Source organism: Macrobrachium nipponense, chromosome 6 (assembly GCF_015104395.2).
Source record: "Macrobrachium nipponense isolate FS-2020 chromosome 6, ASM1510439v2, whole genome shotgun sequence".
Taxonomy (NCBI): Eukaryota; Metazoa; Arthropoda; class Malacostraca; order Decapoda; family Palaemonidae; genus Macrobrachium; species Macrobrachium nipponense.
Window position 1 is genome coordinate 79,311,859 of NC_061108.1, and position 19,716 is coordinate 79,331,574.

Consider the following 19,716-nt stretch of genomic DNA (forward strand, 5'->3'; position numbering starts at 1 on the left):
AAGCAAAAAGCAGCCTTACGTGACAGTAATCACATAGTCTACTTTGCAAACAGGTAAGGAACCAAGAGTATATCATCTACTTAATGTTAGTTTCCCAAAAATCCTATTCTGTCTTTTCCCAACCATCCCGAAGGTGTGATTCAGCTATATATATATCTGTCAGGTAAGTGGAATGAACAAAATGTTATTGTTATTATACAATTAAGTTTTGTTTCATACTTACCTGGCAGATATATAATTAAAGTGCCCCGCCCCCCTCCTCCCCTCAGGAGACAGAGGCATTAATTTAAAAAATATGAATAGAAAATGGGAATTGGTCCTGATGTCCGCCTCCCATGCGGGCGGAATGGGTACTCCACTACCACCTGGCCAACCACTGCGTGTGCCGCGAGTTTTGAAATTTCTGTCGGACGTCAGAAAATACAGCTATATATATCTCTGCCAGGTAAGTATTGAACAAACTTAATTGTATAATAACAATAACATTTTTAAACTTTATACTCGTTGCGTGAACGTGTGACAGCCATGAAGAACCGAACGAGAAACGAGTTTTTTTTTTTTTTTTTTTTTTTTTTTTTTTTTTTTTTTTTTCTTCTTGTTCTTCTTCTAAGTACTACCGCATGGGATAACATCCATTTGGCTTGTATTTCAATCATCGTACTACAGTACACTATTACCGTAGTTGTTATAAATGGGGATATGTAGAATAGAACTGAGATATCTTAATGTAATAACTTTATTCGCTATAGATAAAAAATCAATCGGGAAAAATACTGTTAAATTGAAACCTAGTTATAAGTGAAGTTGAGAAAACTGTTCAAGCTGCTAATGACTATTATCGTACATCGGCAACAAGGCTAAATCCAGTAAACGTATGCCATCAAGCACAACCGTAGATAAAATTGAGATAAAATAATTTTAATCAAAACTACTGTGCTTGAAAGAACACATTTTACTGTTGGATTCACGCCGACATAAGATAAATAACGTAAAGTTCGTATTACGATGATATAAAGGAGAATTGCAAACAGAATCACGTAATTCTTTTACGCAATAAACATGCCGCCAACGTAATCTGTTAACGAAAAAAAAGTAGTTCACATTCACGAGACATATTCAATTCATATTTCCACCTAAAAACACGTTGTATAAGGAAAAATAATCTTGTCTCATATAAGGCAAGTATCTAGATATTCGTTTATGCTAACTAGAAGGAAGAGAATTCACCCAGAATTACATTAAATATGACGAAACAAACTCGTATTCACCATCAGCTGATTTCAAACCACAACATTGGCCACTCCGCGGAATACTGGCTTAGATTTGCCATAGTATTTTACAATACAGTAATATGAGAATACCTACAATATTATTGGATACAGGGTAGTAATGTATGACTTTTCAAATGATTTATGGAAAAGATGCATAATTAATAAAATAACACCATGCATTTTTTGGAACAGTGGCGGACAAGAACGAACATGAAAAAACATCCCCTGACAACGTGGAGCGTAGTAGTTACAAAGGCTGCCTTAATTTGTATCATATTTATGTACAAAAATAAAAATAACCTATACGTAATATATTTTCATACACATTTTAAACATAAAAGCATAAACATTTAAAAAATCGACACATCAATCGCTAAATTTGCACTGCTTTGAACTCTATATTTTCGGAAGAGTGGCAGACGGCGGCTTACAAGAACGAACATGAAAAAATATCATATTTGATAACATGAAGGGCAGTTTCAAAAGCTGCCTTTTTATCATATTTTTTGCACAGAAATAAAAAAATACCCTAAACGTAATACATTTTCATACACATTTTAAACATGAAAGCATGAACATTTATAAAATCGACACATCGATCGCTAATTTCCACCTTTTTTTAACTCGATATTTCGGAAGAGCGGCAGGCAGCGCTCACAAGAAAGAACATGAAAAAACATCGTATTTGATAACATGTGAAGGGCAGTTTCGAAAGCGTATCATATTTCTGTGTAGAAATAAAAATACCCTATACGTAATACATTTTCATACACATTTTAAACATTAAAGCATGAACATTTATAAATCGACACATTCATAGCTAAATTTGCACTTATGTACTCGATATTTCTGGCATAGAACAGCGTCGGAGGCATATATTTTACCCTAGTACCTATGAAATAACTCTCCATAAAATTTGTTAATATAATTTGCATAACCTTTATGGTCTGAACGGTATTTCCACAAATGTATGAACTCGTTAGACAATGGCACTAGCGGCGCTGTTAACTGAAAATTGTGCTGTAAAAATAACTTATTCTTTTTAATAAATATTTCTGACGACAGCCGTAAAACCAATTCGCCGCTGAGTGATTGCGCCTTTAACCGCGGGCCGCCATATATTATATATATATAATATATATATATATATATATCTATATATATATAGATATATATATATATATATATATACATAATATATATATATTATATATTATGTATATATATACATATTATATATATATATATATATATATATATATATATATATATATATATATATATATATTATATACTATATATATATATATATATATATACATATACATATATATATATATATATAGTAAATATATATATATATATATATATATATATATATATATATATATATATATATATATATATATAGTATTTATACATATATATGTATCTATATGTGTATATATATTGTATATATATATATATATATATATATATATATATATCATATACATATATCTATATATATATATATATATATATATATATATATATATATATATATATATATATATATATATATACCTATATATATATTATATTATATATTATATATATAAAATTCTATATATATATATATATATATATTATATATATATATATATAATATATATATATACATACATATATATATATACATATATATATATATATATATATTCTAATATATATATATATATATATATATATATATATACATAACATACATACATACATACATACATACATACATACATACATACATACATACATACATACATACACACAGTGGAACCTCAACTTACGAAAGTCCCAACTTAAGAAAAATTCAAGTTATGAAAGCAAATACATACAAAGATTTTTTTGCCGCTGCATACGAAAATAGTTCAGCTTACGAAAGGTTGTTGCTGTAAAGTCCCAAGATTCACCTGGACCACCGAGAACATTTTTAAAACTCACGCGCCGCCAACTGAGTAGACTCGCTGTAAGATCCTGCTTACCTATTGGTCAGCATATCTCCCATTGTGCTCTACGTAAAGGTGTTCTTCGGCCAATTTGTCGCAAAAGCATTATCGTACACGCGGAATTCGTGCGTTCACATATACGATTTTGTTTGTTAACGTAAATTCGTGTTAGTGATTTTGCTTTGTCGTGTTGTGTGAGAACTTAATTAGTATACTACATAACTTAACTACGTACAGTATAGTCATGGGTCCCAAGAAAATTGCTGAAGTTCACAGAAAGAAGAGGATGCTTTCTATGGAGACAAAAAAAATTATCAAGAAATATGAAGTCGGGCATGCGGTTGAGTGTGATCGTTAAGGAATACGGCCGAAATCCGTTGACGATAGGCATCATCCTTAAGCAGAAGGAAGCCATCAAAGCAGCTACACCTTCCAAGGGTGTGACTATTTTGTCCAACAAGAGGAGCCACGTGCACGATGAGATGGGGTCATTGGGGTCTGACCATGAGCAGTTCAATCTGTTGTCGGTTCCCAGGTTGCAACGGAGAGCCGTTGGAAAGGTCTCTCCTTGGATGTGCACAGATTGTCAAGTTGGAAGACTCCTCTTCACGATACCAGTGGCATTCAGGAAGCAAGTCTCGGCTGTTGAAGAGAGGTGCTTCTGATGCAGCTCCAGTGGTTCCTACTAGGAAGCCTAGAGATCCATGCCCTTCTTGCAGTGATTGGAAAAGTCCAGAGCATTTTTTCTTCCGACTGCCTCCTGGAAGTTGACACTCTTCCGGTGCCCAAGGCTTGTCGTTGCTCTTCGGCTCCTCTTCAAGCTCCTGTATCTGTTGTGTGTAATACTCCTCCTGTATTTACAGAGCAGTCTGTGCTCTCGTCGTCGAATGTAGTAAAGTACCTATTGGCTCCAGAGCTCCCTTCAATCAGGCATCAATTAGCACATGCTTGTGTCTTGCAGGAGCATCCATCGGATGTAGTCAAGCGCCCATCAGTGCCCAAGCTCCCCTCTGTCATGCATCAGTTAGCGCCTGCTTGCTTCGCGCAGGAGAGCCCATCGATTTCCTTGGTTCCTGCTGCTGCTGCTTCTGCTACTTCTACTGTTGAGACAGTAGATCCCATTCAGTCGAAGTTCGAAAGTATTCTGTTTTTACTGAATAAGCCTCCTTCTTCAGTTCAAACTCCAATGACTCCGTTAGCACCCAAGACGATGCAGCAAGTGCCCTCAACAGTTCATGTAGTGCCAGTAGTGGTCGAAGCTCTCTCATCATCATTTCCTCGGATGCCTCAAGACGCTTCAGAGCTGCAAACTCCTGTAGAGGCTGTTTCAACACACACTCAGGTTGATGTGACCACACCTCAGGCTCCTGCAGATGTGGATCATTCCCTTATTTCATTTGAAGATGAAGCTACTGAGGAGCAAGAGGCTCCCTCTTCAGCATATGTGGCTTTATTAAAGTTCCAGCTCACCACATATCCGTCTTTGTTTCATGCCAACTTCTCTGTCGTCTCCCGAATCGACTTTTGTTACGGATATGCCTTCCTCGAACCCCTCGAATGTGCCGAAGATGGTCTTGTATTCCTCGGCTAAGAAGGCTTTAAAGAGATAGACACTTAGCTTGTGGAAAAGAGGGAACAAGGCAAGACCTCTTTTTGTTTTCCACCTTCTTGAATCTCCAGGGAGATTTTTCTGGTCTTATAGACGTAGCCAGACGCTTGCCGTTTTCATTGGCAAAGATTTTGTTTTCAGCCTCAGTTGGCACATCTTCTGAAAAACTTTTTCAAGGTATTCAAAGTTTTCAACCTTCTTGACTGGTCTGTTGGCACTCTAGCCCGCAAGATTAGGTCTTGCCCTTCGATTTCAGAGAACCTCCTGGTGGACTTGGTGGGAGTTCTCTCGTGTATCAATAAGGGGATTAGGGATGGTTCCCACGACTTGGCCTCTCTCTACATGATGGGAACGCTTAATAAGAGGGAGGTTTGGTGTTCCTACACATTGAAGGGGGTTACTTCCTTGCAGAGGTCAGCTCACTTAAACTTCCCCTTAGATAAGAGGCACTTGTTTCCAGAAGCCACAGTTTTAGGCATTGCTTCAGATCTGAAGAAGAAATGTACACAGGATCTCCTCGCCCAGTCAACGTCTTCGAGGGGCTCCTCTCACGAGTAAGGACTGTCATGAAAATGTCTTCTAGGGGCTCCTCTCGCAAATAAGGACCCCGTTCCCTGCACAAGTGCAAGAGCAGACTTCTAATGTTTTGGGAAATTTGGCAGAGAAAAGAGACAGAACCTTAAATTGTCAAAGTTCTGAAGGAAGGCAAAGCTATGTTATCCCCTTCCTCACGAAGCCTCCCCTAGTCAGCACGCCAGTCATCTTAATGGGTTATTCTAGAGGATCAGAAAGGTTTTTGGCTCTGGAAGAAGAAGTTACTTCACTTGTAAGAAAGGGAGCAGTAGAACTCATTCAAGATTGTCACTCTCCAGGGTCCTGCAATCACCTCTGTAGTCCCCAAGTCATTAGGGGGCTGGAGGCCTGTCCTGGATGTCAGCGCCCTGGAAGCCTTTGTCGTAAAGATGAAGTTCAAGATGGAAACTAACCAAACAGTCCTGTCATCTATTCGCCTGGGAGATTGGATGATGTCCATAGATCTTCAGGATGCATACTTCTATGTTACCATACCACCCCAAGTCAAGAAAGTATCTCAGGTTTGTGTTTGAAGGGAAGATTTTTCAATTTTGCGCCCTTTGCTTGAGACTAACAATGGCGTCTCAAGTATTTACCAGTGTAATGGCTCCCATTGCAAAGTGGCTCCACCTTCAGGAGATACAAATATCCTTTTATTTAGACAACTGGCTCCCAAGAGCCCAGTCAGAGTCAGTGTGTGGAGGACCATGAAAATACTCTCTTTTTAGCACAGGGAGTTAAGAATCCTCATAAACTCCCAGAAATCTCAGTTGATTCCCTCTCAGGAAATTCAATATTTGGGAATGATCATAGTCGGGTTTTTCCGTCCTGGAAAAAGAGTAGATTCTTGTATAAAAAAAGATTCAAGAAGTTCTGGCCTTAAATGAGTGCTCGGCCAACAATTGGATGAGTCTGTTGGGGTTCCATTCATCAATGGAGCAGTTTGTGTTTCTCAGCAGGCTACATCTTGGACCCCTGTAGTTCTTTCTGAAAGCGAGCTGGAACAGAAAGGAGCTTCCAGACTTGCATGTTTTTCCTATGACACAGGAAATAAAAGAGGACCTTCTTTGGTGGAATTCAGAAAAGAGACTGTCGGAAGGCACGTCTCTCTTTCAGCTGAACCCCAACCTGAGCTTCTTTTCAGACGTGTCAGACCTGGGATGGGGAGCGCTTTTAGAGCAAAGCGAAATCTCGGGAGTAAGGTCCCAAGAGCAAAGATCCCTGCATATCATCAATGTGAAGGAGCTAAAGGCAATACACCTGGGCCTTCAGTCCTTGGCATCAGAAGTAGAAAACAAGACGATAGCAGTCTACGCGAACAACATGACTTCTCTCTCGTATGTCAAGTAGTAAGGAGGGACTCGGTCTTTCTCTCTTTACGAAGCAGCAAGAGATCTCATTTGGGCAGAGTGAAACAAAACGCGTTTAGTCACCAGGTTCGTCCATGGGAAGCTAAATGTTTTGGTGGACAAGCTAAGTTGTCAAATACAGGTCCTGCCAATGGAATGGACGTTGGATCCTCTGGTCTGCCTAGACTTTTGAAAACTGTGGGGAAAACTGACAATCACAGTGGCGTGGTTGGTATGGTGTTGGCGTCCCACCTCGGTGGTCGCGAGTTGGATTCTCGATCATTCCATTCAGGGCGAGTTCCGTGGCAAGAAAAATAAAAATAAAAATAAAGATAAAGATAAAAATAATGATAATAAAAACTAAAATAACAAATATACTATCTCCGCCTACGGAAGAGTATCTTCCGTAAACATAACCCTCAATGACTCCGGGAGCGGCCGGAATCTAAACCCGCCTTATGCGGAGAGGGAATGTTTTAGGCGGATGGATGTAAGCTCCGGGAGTGAAAGAAGCAGAGCGCAACAGTCCACGGAAGCCGAGGCTGAAACGCAGTGCGACTAACAACTCCGGAGGCGGTCGGCTAAGAAGCGACACTCCCCAGCCCAAGGTCCTGGGAGACCCACTACACCTCCCCCTCAGCTGTGGGACCGGCCGTCAGCGACAAACAACGAGAGCGGCACCCAACTACGGGGAGTCCCACGAGAGGGGGAGGGAGGGAGGGCAGAAGGGGGGACGATCACGTGACCAGCGATTCCCCGCGAATAAAGGATCACGAGGAAAACGCAGGCAAAGCCTATGAAGGCTAGCTGCCGACCGAACACCCAAATATACATAGACAAAATAAAATCAATTACTTAAAGCTAAGGGAAAAACATGCTTTAACAGGGGTAATGAAAATAAGGGGCGAAAAATATAAAACGCAATGGAGGCCACTCGGTGAGAGTGGGCGCAACAAGGAAAAAATACTTGCTCACCGACAAAACGAAAACAAACGGTAAGCTGACGAAAAGAAAAAGGGGGAATTCTTGAATGGAAAATACCAAACTAAAATAAAAGGGGGAAGGGGGGAACGATAGATAAACAATGAAGCACGAAACAAAGAAACGTGCACGAACGCCGACCCCCTTGAAAAACAGGAAATCATGAACATAATAAACGTAGATCAAACAAGATCGAAAAAGTAACTGCCACCCAAGATATAATAAAATAAATACTGAAAATATATACTGAAATACGATAAGTTACGAGTATATAAATATAAATATATAGGTACTGATTACTGAAAGAAGCCCGCTCGAAATTGGTACAAAACAAGGGAACGAGGTAATGGCGGCTCGCTACCGCTCGTTACGGGAGGAGACGCCTAACAAAATCCTAAATAAAGGCAAAACGAAAGGCAAAATCACTCCCTAAATACAGAAAAAGGGCGAACCAGTACTTAACTTGGGTGAAGAGGCAGATTGACGATCCATAACGAAAAAGAATAACGAAACCAATAAAAAGAACAGATAGCTATAAAAAAGCTTGCAACGCTGGGAGGCTATCGATAAGAATGACGCCGCAGTCCCCTTCAACAGGGTAGCTGGGTGTGACCTATAGGTCGGCTCCCCGTTTTCAGGGTCTTTTGATGAGGAAAAGGCTAATTGGAGGGGTTACTGTGGTAGTGTTTAACACTCGCCCCAGTTCTATACCGACACCTTTTATTTAGGTGAGCGAGTCAGAGACTTCTGACATGTCCAATTTAGCAGTTCTCTGGTATCATAGCAATATTTTACTAGAAATAGTGCTAAAGAGGACACATTTCACGGAGCGACACGGCTTCCTCGCCCAGAAATAGATTTTTCCTACGTCAAAATCCCTTTTCTGGGGATAGAAGTTCACTCTCGACGTGGTTTGGAAGTCACGTAAAGCGGTTGGTCCTGTTGCTGAATAACCACTGGTTCCATGCAAAGTAAAACACTTTACAAAAGAAAACGACAATATACTTGTTTGACATGTCTTGGAACTATCATATCCATCTGTTTAGTACAATTAAAACTATTTTATCAAAAAATGTCAGTGTTGTCCTTTTTTATTTGAGTGGAACTGCTAAAAAAGCTATCATGAGGCCAAAGAAAGTTCCAAGTGCTACCCTTGCTGTAAAAATGGGGAGAAGCACTAAAATTTAAAAAAGAACTTGTAGCAAAGTGTTGGAGGAAGTCCCATGCCAATCTCAGTTAGAAAATTCCTACAACAAGCGCTGCTCTTGGTGAATTCAAGGCCAGCAGAGGCTGGCTTGAAAACTTTTAAAAAACTAATGGGCATACATAATGTGCCTACAGGGATTAAGGACATGTTTGCAAAGTGGAATGATGTAAAAAAATATTTGGAGAATTATCATTCCAACAAAGAAGTTGTAATCCATGTCTCCAACATGTTTAATGACAATGCTGTCTTTAACTTTAGGCAAATTTTAAAGAAATGCCAGAAACAAATGTCTCTAGACAGTTTTGTTGTGCAACAGGGTTCCAGTAACTCTTGAGCTGGTCCCACTGCCAGTGAAAATGAAGAGGGGAAGTAACCTCAGATAGTGCTGGTAAAAAACGAAGAGAAGTAATCTCAGATAGGTCCTTGATACCTGAATTCCTTCTGGAGGGAGATTCTCCTTCCAAACAATAACTTCTCCTCCCTCTTCCCTCCTCTCAGTCTTCCATACTACGCTAACAAGTGTTTTCCATAAAGGTAAGAGTGATGTTAAAAGTTCACTTATTCATTTCACTAGTCTTTTATATTTATTTCTCATTGTTTTCTGTATGTAAAACTTGTGTTTATTCCCTATAAAATATATTTTGTGTTAATATTTTTGTGGGTCTGGAACAACATTAATTGTATTCACATTATTCCGTATGGGAATTATTGTTTCTGATTTCGTGGAAGGTTCTAGAACGGATTCTGATTTTGTGGAAGGTTCTAGAATGGATTATGTATGAAAACCAAGGTTCCACTGTATATACAGTGTACATATATATACAGTGGAACCTTGGTTTTCATAGACTTTCCAACAAAATTTTGTCTTGGGTTTCATATGTTTCCTCAGATTTCGTACACTTAAAAACACTCGCGCTGGGGCCCACCATGTGACCAAGCCCCATACCGAGCCCCCAAACAAAGCATCCCATGTTTTCTCGTGACCCATTCTGCTTTTGTTGTGGTTTTTTGTGCTTTTTTATTTGATTGCAACTGCTAAATAAGCCAACATGGGGCCAAAGAAAGTTCCAAGTGCCAGCCCTTCTGTAAAAATGATGAGTAACACTACAGGCAGTCCTCGGTTATCAGCAGACTCTGTTAATGGCGATCTGGTTTTATGGTACTAGACAGGGATTTATAGCGCCACAAATCGTCAAGTTTTGGTTATCAGTGCCTTGAGTTATGGCGCCATAACATACTTAGCAGAGGCACCATTAACCGGTTATCAGCACCATAAGCGTGTTCATTTGCAGAGTTTTGGTTAATGGTAGTGTTTGCTTATCAGCACCCTACCAAGAACAGAACCCCCACTGATAACTGGGGATTGCCTGTATAGAATTTAAGAAAAAACTGGTAGTAAAGTGTTGGCAGGTGTTGCAAGCCGATCACAGTAAGAAAACGCCTACAAGTTCTGCAGTTAGTGAAGTTAAAGCCAACAGAGGCTGGTTTGGAAAATTCAGAAAGCAAATTGGCATACAATTATGTTCCTACTTCAGGGATTAAGGATGTGTTTGCAAAGTATCTAGTCATGAAAATACATTAGTGAATACTTCTTGACGAAAGAATCCACAAAAATACAGTTTTTCTCTAATAATTTAGTGATAAGTTCCACAAAAAAAATTTCGTGAATTGGCGAATCTGCGAATTAGTAAATTTCTCTCTCTCTCTCTCTCTCTCTCTCTCTCTCTCTCTCTCTCTCTCTCTCTCTCTCTCCTCTCTCTCTTAACATAATACACACACACGCACTATTGATTTTATCCTTTCAAAATGTGAATATAAATTATTTTGTTATCAATCTAGTCCTACTGTGACCATTTTGGTTTCTGTGAGGGTGTCCTGTCTCCCCTCCCTCAGTCCCAGCTGGCTGTGTGCCATTTTAATCAAACAGTTCATCAATCAGAAATATACCTTGTACCCCAAAACAAAATTTTCCAAGCATTCTACTTTGTATAACATACTGTTTTATTACTTTACACTTTTAATTTAACTTTTTAACACATTAATACACAATATGTAGTAGGAATTTAAAAAGGGGACTTTTGGGTAGGCTGGAATGAATTATACTGGTTATCTTTATTTCTTATGGCAAAGTATTTTTCATATTTTGAACAAATTGCATTTCAACCAGCCTTCTGGAATGGATGAAGTTCGAAGTCCGAGGTACTACTGTACTATATGTATAATAGATTTTTAAAATGTCTTGCAGGTATATTGATCATTGCCTTATTTTAGTGAAATTAGCCATAGCCATGTCAGTTGTGGCTGAAAGAATAGCGGTGCTAAACTACACTGTAGGAAGGAGTTTCTCTCTCTCTCTCTCTCTCTCTCTCTCTCTCTCTCTCTCTCTCTCTCTCTCTCTCTCTCTCTCTTTTGAGAGGTGTAAGATCATGGTAAATACTTTATTATTGGTCATGCTCCTCATATTGAAGTTACAGGTTTATGTAAGGATATATGGTTTGTTTATAATATGCAATGTTTTTAAAACTTACTTTATTTTTCTGGCATTAAGTACTTGAGGTACTTTATTTCTCTAGCATTAAGTACTTGAGGCTTTAGAACACGCATAAATAATGAAGGTTGTTTGGTGGTTCCAATATTAAGCCTTGTAAATTTGAAACCAATTGCAAATTTTGACAGAGTTCTGCTGTATTACTCAGTTTATGTTTCAGAGTAATTATGAACTCTTGAATGTTATGATACATTGTTTTTTTAATCAGTGGGAAGTTTAGTTTATTTTGGAAATTAGTAGTGTTTTCATTAGGTAGTGGTAGTGTGTGCTTGTTTTTTGAGAGGAGGCAGCAGAATGCAGTTTGGAAAATATTATTAGGGACTATCATCTCTGTCAAAAACCACTTCCTTAATTGATCAGTCTTGTCTTTTACATAGTGATTTGCTTTAATTCAATGTAAAAGGTTTACTGACATGGAGCATAATGAAATGGAGAGATTGTAGCCATACAGATTTTTTGGCCAGATTTTAACAGAGAACACCAACTAATAGTAGTAACTAACTACACATTATTTTGCCAAGTTACAAAAGTCACATAATTTCTTAAAATATTATGTCTGGCTCTATTGTAGTTGGGTGTTTCTCATTCGCAGGACCCGATACCATCCCTGATTCACTTGGTGGAGGGACCTGGTGCCGAAAGTCAGCTTTTAAATAGTCAAGGTTTCTCCAACATGGACTTCCACAGTGACACTCAGAGAATGATAAATCCCAGTGATCGCCATTTTGGGTGTATGTTCTGTGGTAGACTTTTTAACCACCGAGGAACACTTACTCGACATGTTATGATTCACACAGGAGAGAAACCATTCTCTTGTCAGTTCTGTGATTTTAAAACATCCAGGAAAAGCACTCTTAATTATCACATACATTCGCTCCATTCCACTGCTGTACTTTAAGTCTATGATGAAATTAATCTGGGTGCCTTTTTGGTTCTCAAAGTAAAGCTGCAATAATTCTTATATACTTGAGAAAGAATGCACAGCATTTTATAGTTTCTGGGGCTGAAAAGTTTGATGTTGAAAGTATTCACTCAGGGTGTTTTGTGGGAAGTACGTGTTGACTCCAGATGTGCTTCTTTTGAGTAGATTTAGGAAATCTGGTTTTGACTTGCATGTTACTGTGGAAAACGTAACTCAAAACCACAGCTGCTGGAGGAAGGCTTTTCTAAGGTTAGAAAACATTAATATAATAAAGAAAATGAAGCTGGGGAGAAAGCAGACAACCTTTGTCACTCAATTCATTTGGGTTTACTATTACTGATGTTAGTTTGTACAAAGGAGACGAATGTACTGATACCTTTGTCTAGGATATTTTTTTCCTCCAATTTTGATACTTGACCTCAGATGTTTAGTTTACTTTTTGTTTATTTATTTATTTATTTATTTATTTTTTCGCAAAAATCACCTGAAAGTACTGTACTATGGTTTTAAAGGGACAATAAACTTATTTTCATATAGTAAATGGTATGATATTGGTGAGAATAGTAGGTCAATTTTGCTCTGTTCATTGTATAGCCTCAGGTATGCAAAACCAAATACAATGGTAAATTTTTATATATACAGCAACAGTACTTACCTGCTAAATTTTGTTTGTCACCAAAAAAATTGGTAATGGCTGACCACCTGTAATTAATGGCCTCTGTATAATTCTATACAGCCAGATTTGTAATGGACTATCCCTGGCTTATAGGTGGTTTGGGTTCTGCCTGACCAGTTCAATTAAAATAGTCAAGTCAGGAAACTGTAACAATCCTGTAAGTATATTACATAGTATATGAATTTGTATACTACTTTATATCCAATTTTTTAATATCAATTCATGCTTAAATTTAACCCTTCATTAGATCATCATCACTCTCTGACTATTATTTATTTATTTCAATTTACCGCTGTATGTATTAGCTGTTTATTTATGCTGGCTCATTCATTATGTTTACCAAATTCAGTGTATTCAGTTATTTATTTTTTCAACCTTGGTGCTTTTATAAATTACATACTGTGAATTTTATGTGTATTTTATTTATTCATTTTCTTGTTAATTTTATTTTTTAATCTTTTAAATAATTCCTTATTTTTATAGGAGAATATAAAAAGTACATTATGTATGTTAATCTAACATATTATGATAAAAGTACTGCATACTATACCAAAAGCAAGTGAATTATGATAAAACAATACAGTGGTCCCCCCGTATTACGGGGGATGCGTACCAGACCCCCCCTCCCCCCCCCCCTTGAATAGTTAGAACCCACGAATGTTTGGAACCCCTATAAAAAATGCTAAAAACAGCCTATCTTGTTAGTTAAAACTCAAGAAAAACCTACTAAAAATTTTCATACTTGGTTTTATTAATAGTTTTATCACAAAAAGTGCTTTTTATGATGAAATTTATCAAAAAACCAGGAATTTGTGGATATTTCTCATAGAAAAATACTGCGAAGGTGCAAATTTTCCACAAATAATGCGGGGAAACGTTCCCAAGAGAAATCCGCGAATGTGTGAGTCTGAAAATACGGGGGTCAACTGTACTGCATATTATACCAAAAGCAATTGGAAAATGGTATTGTCATTCAAATGTCCAAGCATTCAGCCTTGCATTGTAAGTAGATAGTATAGAATAGTCATAGCAGTTAGACACCAGGTAATTTAAACTAAACAAGGAAACAGTTAAATAGCCAGTGAAGTTTAACTGAAAATTTTGATGAAAGTATTCTGTTTTAAAATGTGTAATCAAGTTTAAGAAATATATTGCAGTGTTTGTCTCTTCAGAGTTCCTTCTGGGATTTGGAAATTCTGTCTGTATGTATACTACAGCAAAATCTTGCTTTAGGACACCCATCATTATAGATTAATAATAGGCAGTGTCTGGTATCTAGCAAAACTGGGTATGATTTGGATGAGATGAGCAGGAGCGGGTGCTGTTTAAGAGTGCATAAGTTAGGTGAGCCAGAGGGTATTCTACAGTGTATACGTAGTACTTTGCAAGAAGCATGAATTAGGGAAAAAGAGGAAATATCTACTTGGACCATGGCTTGATTCCTGCTAGTACATTTGCATATCCATTGTGATTTTGGTGTAACAGTTAGTTCATTATGTTACCTGTGTATCTCTTTATATTCTAGAAAACTTTTGTCTTATGAATATTTTGTGATTCCTGGTTTTTGCACTTTATGTAATCAACTTGTAGATTCTTATGTAATCAACTTGTGGATTCTTTTTCACTTAATGACATGGATTCTTAAAGTGTTGTTTAGTTTACAGTATTTATTTTTACACAAATACACTCAATTTTTACTCAGTGTTTACTAAGTGAAATAAGAATTTCATTGGAGGATGTTACCAGAAAAATCCAGTTTTAGGTTAAACCCAAGAACATTCTTGATGACTTACATTGCTTTTTTTCAAACTGTACACCCTAATGAATCCATTATTAAGGTATTCTGTTATGTCAATATTTATTTGTGAATAAAGTCATAGTAGATTATTATTATTATTATTATTATTATTATTATTATTATTATTATTATTATTATTATTATTATTACTATTCAGTAGATGAAACCTGTTCATATGGAACAAGCCTGCAGGGGCCATCAACTTGAAATTCAAGCTTCCAGAATATGGTGTTCATTAGGAAGAAGTAAGACGTGGTAAGAAAGGGAAAAAACCCCACTTATTAAAAAAGAAAAAATAAATTAACAAATACATAAAAATGTATTAAGATGGAAGGAGAATAGTATGAAGATAGTAATGTGTTGCAACTTTGCTTGAACTTCTGAAGCTCCAGTTGCACGACATCCTCAAGGAGTGTGTTCCACAGTCCAATGGTATGAGGAATAAACGACCTTTGGAACTGAGAAGTTTGATAGCGAGGCATACGTATTTATTGCATATTGGTGCTGCTGTTCGGTGAATGTGGTTGTTCACAGCAGATAAAGAGGATCAGGGATCAATTCTGAATGTGAAAGATCTCTTTTGAAATACAACTTATGAAAAATTGACGGTGGTGTCAATGGTCCAAGTCATTACTACTACTACTACAGGCAGTCCCTGGTTTCGAGGCCTCAGTGATCGGCGATCTGGTTTTATGATATGTACTTGTCTAGCACCAAAAATTGGCAATTTTCGGTGCCATTTTCCGGTTATTGATGCCGGTAAGAGCATTGTTACCGATACATACACTTGACAGAAGTGCCATTAACTGGTTATTGACGCCAAAACCCGGTTACCAGCTATTTTTGCTTATCATCAAGCCATCGGAATGGAACCCCTGCGGTTTACGACGGGCTCAGCTTACGACATTCTGAGGTTATGGCACTTTTAAATTATAGTTACCAGAAAATATTTCCAAGTTTACAACACATGTTCCAGGGTTACGGCACTTACGGCACCGATCTAGCAGAAGAAATGTGACTCCAAAAATACAAAATAACCAGTATTTGAAAGTTTTTTAATGAAAAATGCAATAAGATATCTACACCAAAGAACAATAATAAATTTTTGGGAGTACAAATAGCCTGCAACAGGTTGCATTTATTTTATCGTTATTATAAATATAATATGAGGCCTTACAAACTATACCTAACTTCATGTGGCATTGGCTAAAACTTTCATCAGATGTTTCTCAAAAGTTAGTCGTGAGTCAAAGATTACACCTAGAATAGTTCAGACTAGTTCAGGAAAGTTCCATCCACCTGAAGATGAGGATGGGGTGGAAAATTTGTTTGAGATCTGCTAATCAATAGTGTTTTCCTTTTACTGTAGTTCAGCCTCATACCCCACCGATTACACCATTCCCTGATCCAGGGGGAAGAAGACAGTCAGGATTGATTTAGAAATTAAATGTTGAGTAGGAAAAGATTCTGTAAAGATGAAGGCACTTTCCTGATAATCCACCAAGCATCTTTTGTTTCTCATCAGCCTGTCCTACACACTTATTGCAAAAAATGGGAAAGTTAACAAAAATGGAGGATAAATGCCTGATTGTACCTTTAGGCAAGGGAACTCAAACCCAAGACCATGGAAGGCCATGGTGCAATGGTTTTGGCAAAGTCCAACGTTGGATATTCAGAAACCTTTTCTTAGAAGGGTTGCTTAGGTTGGATACTCAGAACCTTTTCTTAGAAGGGTTGCCTATCAAGGCTAAAGAGTCCCTTCTACCCACTGGCTGGACTTCAGAGTGTCCTTCTAGAAGAATTGACTGACAAGGCTAAAGTTTCCTCTACCCTAACTCAGGTAGACAGGAACATCACACCCTGAAGTGAATATTGCGAAGAAAAGCCACATTAATCCACTACCACAATCTTTCTGTTGCTGGACATTTGGAGTTTCCAGTTTGGAATGTCTAGAAGACATATTCAGAAGATACACAACTACTGTAGTCAGTTTCATCTCATCTGGTCATACAAGGGTGAAAGTGTGCCACATGTGAATATATAACCTGTGATTGACTGAAAATCTAAGTGTTCAATATTGTTTGCATATTGTGATAAACATTAAAACTTTGTTCATCAATATCTTTGCATGTAAATACTTACAAGTTCCCTCACTTAAAAAAATATGCCGATTTCGTATTGACAATAATGTATAATGCCTTTATAAGCACAAGAAAAAAGAGCTTTTATCAAACAGTCTATTGTTCACATCGAACACAAGCAAATTATAGTCTTTCAACAATTATGCTTTTCTCACTGGTATAGCTCAGGCCTCACATAGACCTGTGCCTACAAACCATTCAGATCACAAAATTTACATAATATTCAAACTATTCTATGTGCAGTTTCATTGCAAAATAATTAAATTATGATACCAAAGTTATGTCTGTCCATAATTATTGCAAGGTGAATAATTTGTTTTTGCTTGATCTTCGTACGCTATCTGAAAAAAGCTTGTCTCTCATGCTTGTATGTATTTATTATATTGTCAATATAGCATGCCCTAACCAGGACAAACCAGAACTGGCCTATTGCCGTAACGATATAACAAAACCGTAGGGCAGACGGCCAGGGTAGGCATGATAACGAAAACAAACAAAATAAAATCATAATGAAATTCAGTGAAACTATAACGGTGGGTACCGATGAGGCACGAAACAAAGATACGCGCTCGAAAGGAAACCCCCGTGCTAAATCACGAAAATAACAAAAACAACAAACATAAAACATATACACGATCGACAAAACTGCCATCCAAGAAAAGGCAAATAAAGGGTACTGATATACTACTCGGTTCACGAAGTATGGAAGACCACGCGAAACCACCTGCACCACTAAATGCTCCCCACACCATGACGATGGAGGGATGTTTGACAGTTTTTACTGTTAATTTTGGGTAGTACTGCGACACAGTCTTGGGGCGACGAACAACTTTGGACGTAGCTCTGACGAGTCTGAAGGTCGATTCATTAGAAAACATGACCCCTTTCCATTGCTCACTTGTCCAGGCATGATATTTCTTGTAAAAAGCTTTGTATTTCTTCTTCGTATCATCATTTAACATGGTTTTTTAGCAGCACAGCAGCAGGGAAGGCCAAGGTTTTTCTGAAGGCAGTGTTGGAGTGTATGAACAGCAACATTTTTCAGCAGAGTGTGCATCTATTTCTTTGAGGCAGCAGCTGTAATTGATGGATCATTCATAACTTCACATTTCAAGAGCTTGTCTGTATGTGGGGAAGTCTTCCTGATCCCCCCAGGCCAGGCTTCCTTTTCGGTACCATCCTGGCTGGAGTCCCACGGAAGCCTTCTTCAGGACATTAATGGCTTGTCCTAAAGTCCCAATATCTCACTCCACATGAATTATGGACACTCCTGCTCAACGAGTGTCAAGAAATGAGTTTTTTCTTCATTAGTAAGCTTCTTTCGCCCCATTTTAGCAGTTGGTATCACTGTTACAGTACTCCAAAAATAAACAAAAAGTAGGGACAGAAGGGCAATGGAGCGGTCTGACATACACCTTCTCTCATCCATGGCCGAGTCGGCACTGAGTCTGTCTGGGCTTTTAGTCACTTCTAAGGGTGTTGTACTGCCAGACGTATGAACAAACCTCGTCACCTAGTAGCCAGACCAGCACAACCAAAATTTTACATGCATTTTTTGCTGTCAACATTTTTCCTGCATTTTTGCTGTCTACATTTCCTTTGCACCCCCTGTATAGTATCACTGAAACATAATACAGGCAGTCCCCATTTATCAATGAACTCGTTAATGGCGATCCAGTTTTATGCCACATAAAATTGACAATTTATGGTGCCATAAGGTGATAATAGTGTTATAGCACCATAGCATACCTAACAGAGGCACCATTAACTGGTTATCAGGACCATTAACTGAATCTCGGCGCCATAACCGCCATAAATTGCCAAGTTTTGGTTAATGGAGGTTTTCACTTATCAGCACCCAGCCGAGAATGGAAGCCCCGCTGATAACCGGGGACTGCCTTTAGTGCATATGAAGATAGCACCATCTGATTATGTATACCACAATATGATTATAACACAAAGCAATTATAACACAATAATTGCTAGAGGAATCACTCATGGAAATGAGATTGGAGTCCATATTCCTAAGGGACGCCAATGGGGAGGGAAATTGACTTAACGGCAAATAATACATAGGCTAGCAACAGTCGTCCCAAAAGCGAGTCAGTAACTTAAGAAGAAATGGGATGAGACTGGTCCATCTGAAGGAGTGAAAGCGTCTGAGAAGGACCCGCAGCGCTCTTGGCCTTTTATGTGTTCAGAGAGGGTTAACTAGCATCCTAATAGACGGCGTTTCTTATCCTTCCACAACCCTCCCATGTGGTCACATCGGGTGATGTGGCAAGCATGCGGTCTGGCATTCAATATGAGCGCCGGTTTATCCTTCCTCAGTCAAGGCGCACTTTCTCTTGACTTGGCTAATCTGCAGGTATAAGATCACAGGCAGTCAAATGGACAGGAGGTGATTAAGAGTTAATCCCTTAATAGAGGTGGTAGTAGCCATCTTGCTTGGTGAGACGTCCCCGCGTGAAGTCACAATAATCAACAGATATCACAAGTTTAACATACGACTAGAATTTGAGAAATATCTAGAAGTGTTCGTGAACTATCGTGATAAGATTAGTGTGAAAATATAGGAGGATAAAGCGTCTTCTAAGTTAGTTTATCAAGTGTAATACTATAAATCAGAACAAGATGGCAGTAAGTTCCAACTGCG

At 38.0% G+C, this 19,716-nt stretch overlaps 1 protein-coding gene across 8 annotated transcripts in view; it reads left to right on the forward strand.

Moving 5' to 3' along the window:
- The window catches only part of LOC135216394 (protein tramtrack, beta isoform-like), a 257,636-nt gene that overhangs the window by 123,578 nt on the left and 114,342 nt on the right, over window positions 1–19,716 (forward strand). The window contains exon 5 of one of the 8 annotated variants that reach the window (XM_064251672.1): window positions 12,116–14,964. The exons of the other annotated variants lie outside the window; for them this stretch is intronic. Coding sequence (XP_064107742.1) covers window positions 12,116–12,421 — 306 coding nt within the window. The 3' untranslated portion in view covers window positions 12,422–14,964. Of the gene's footprint in view, window positions 1–12,115; window positions 14,965–19,716 lie in introns of those variants that run through there. 8 annotated transcript variants of the gene reach the window in all.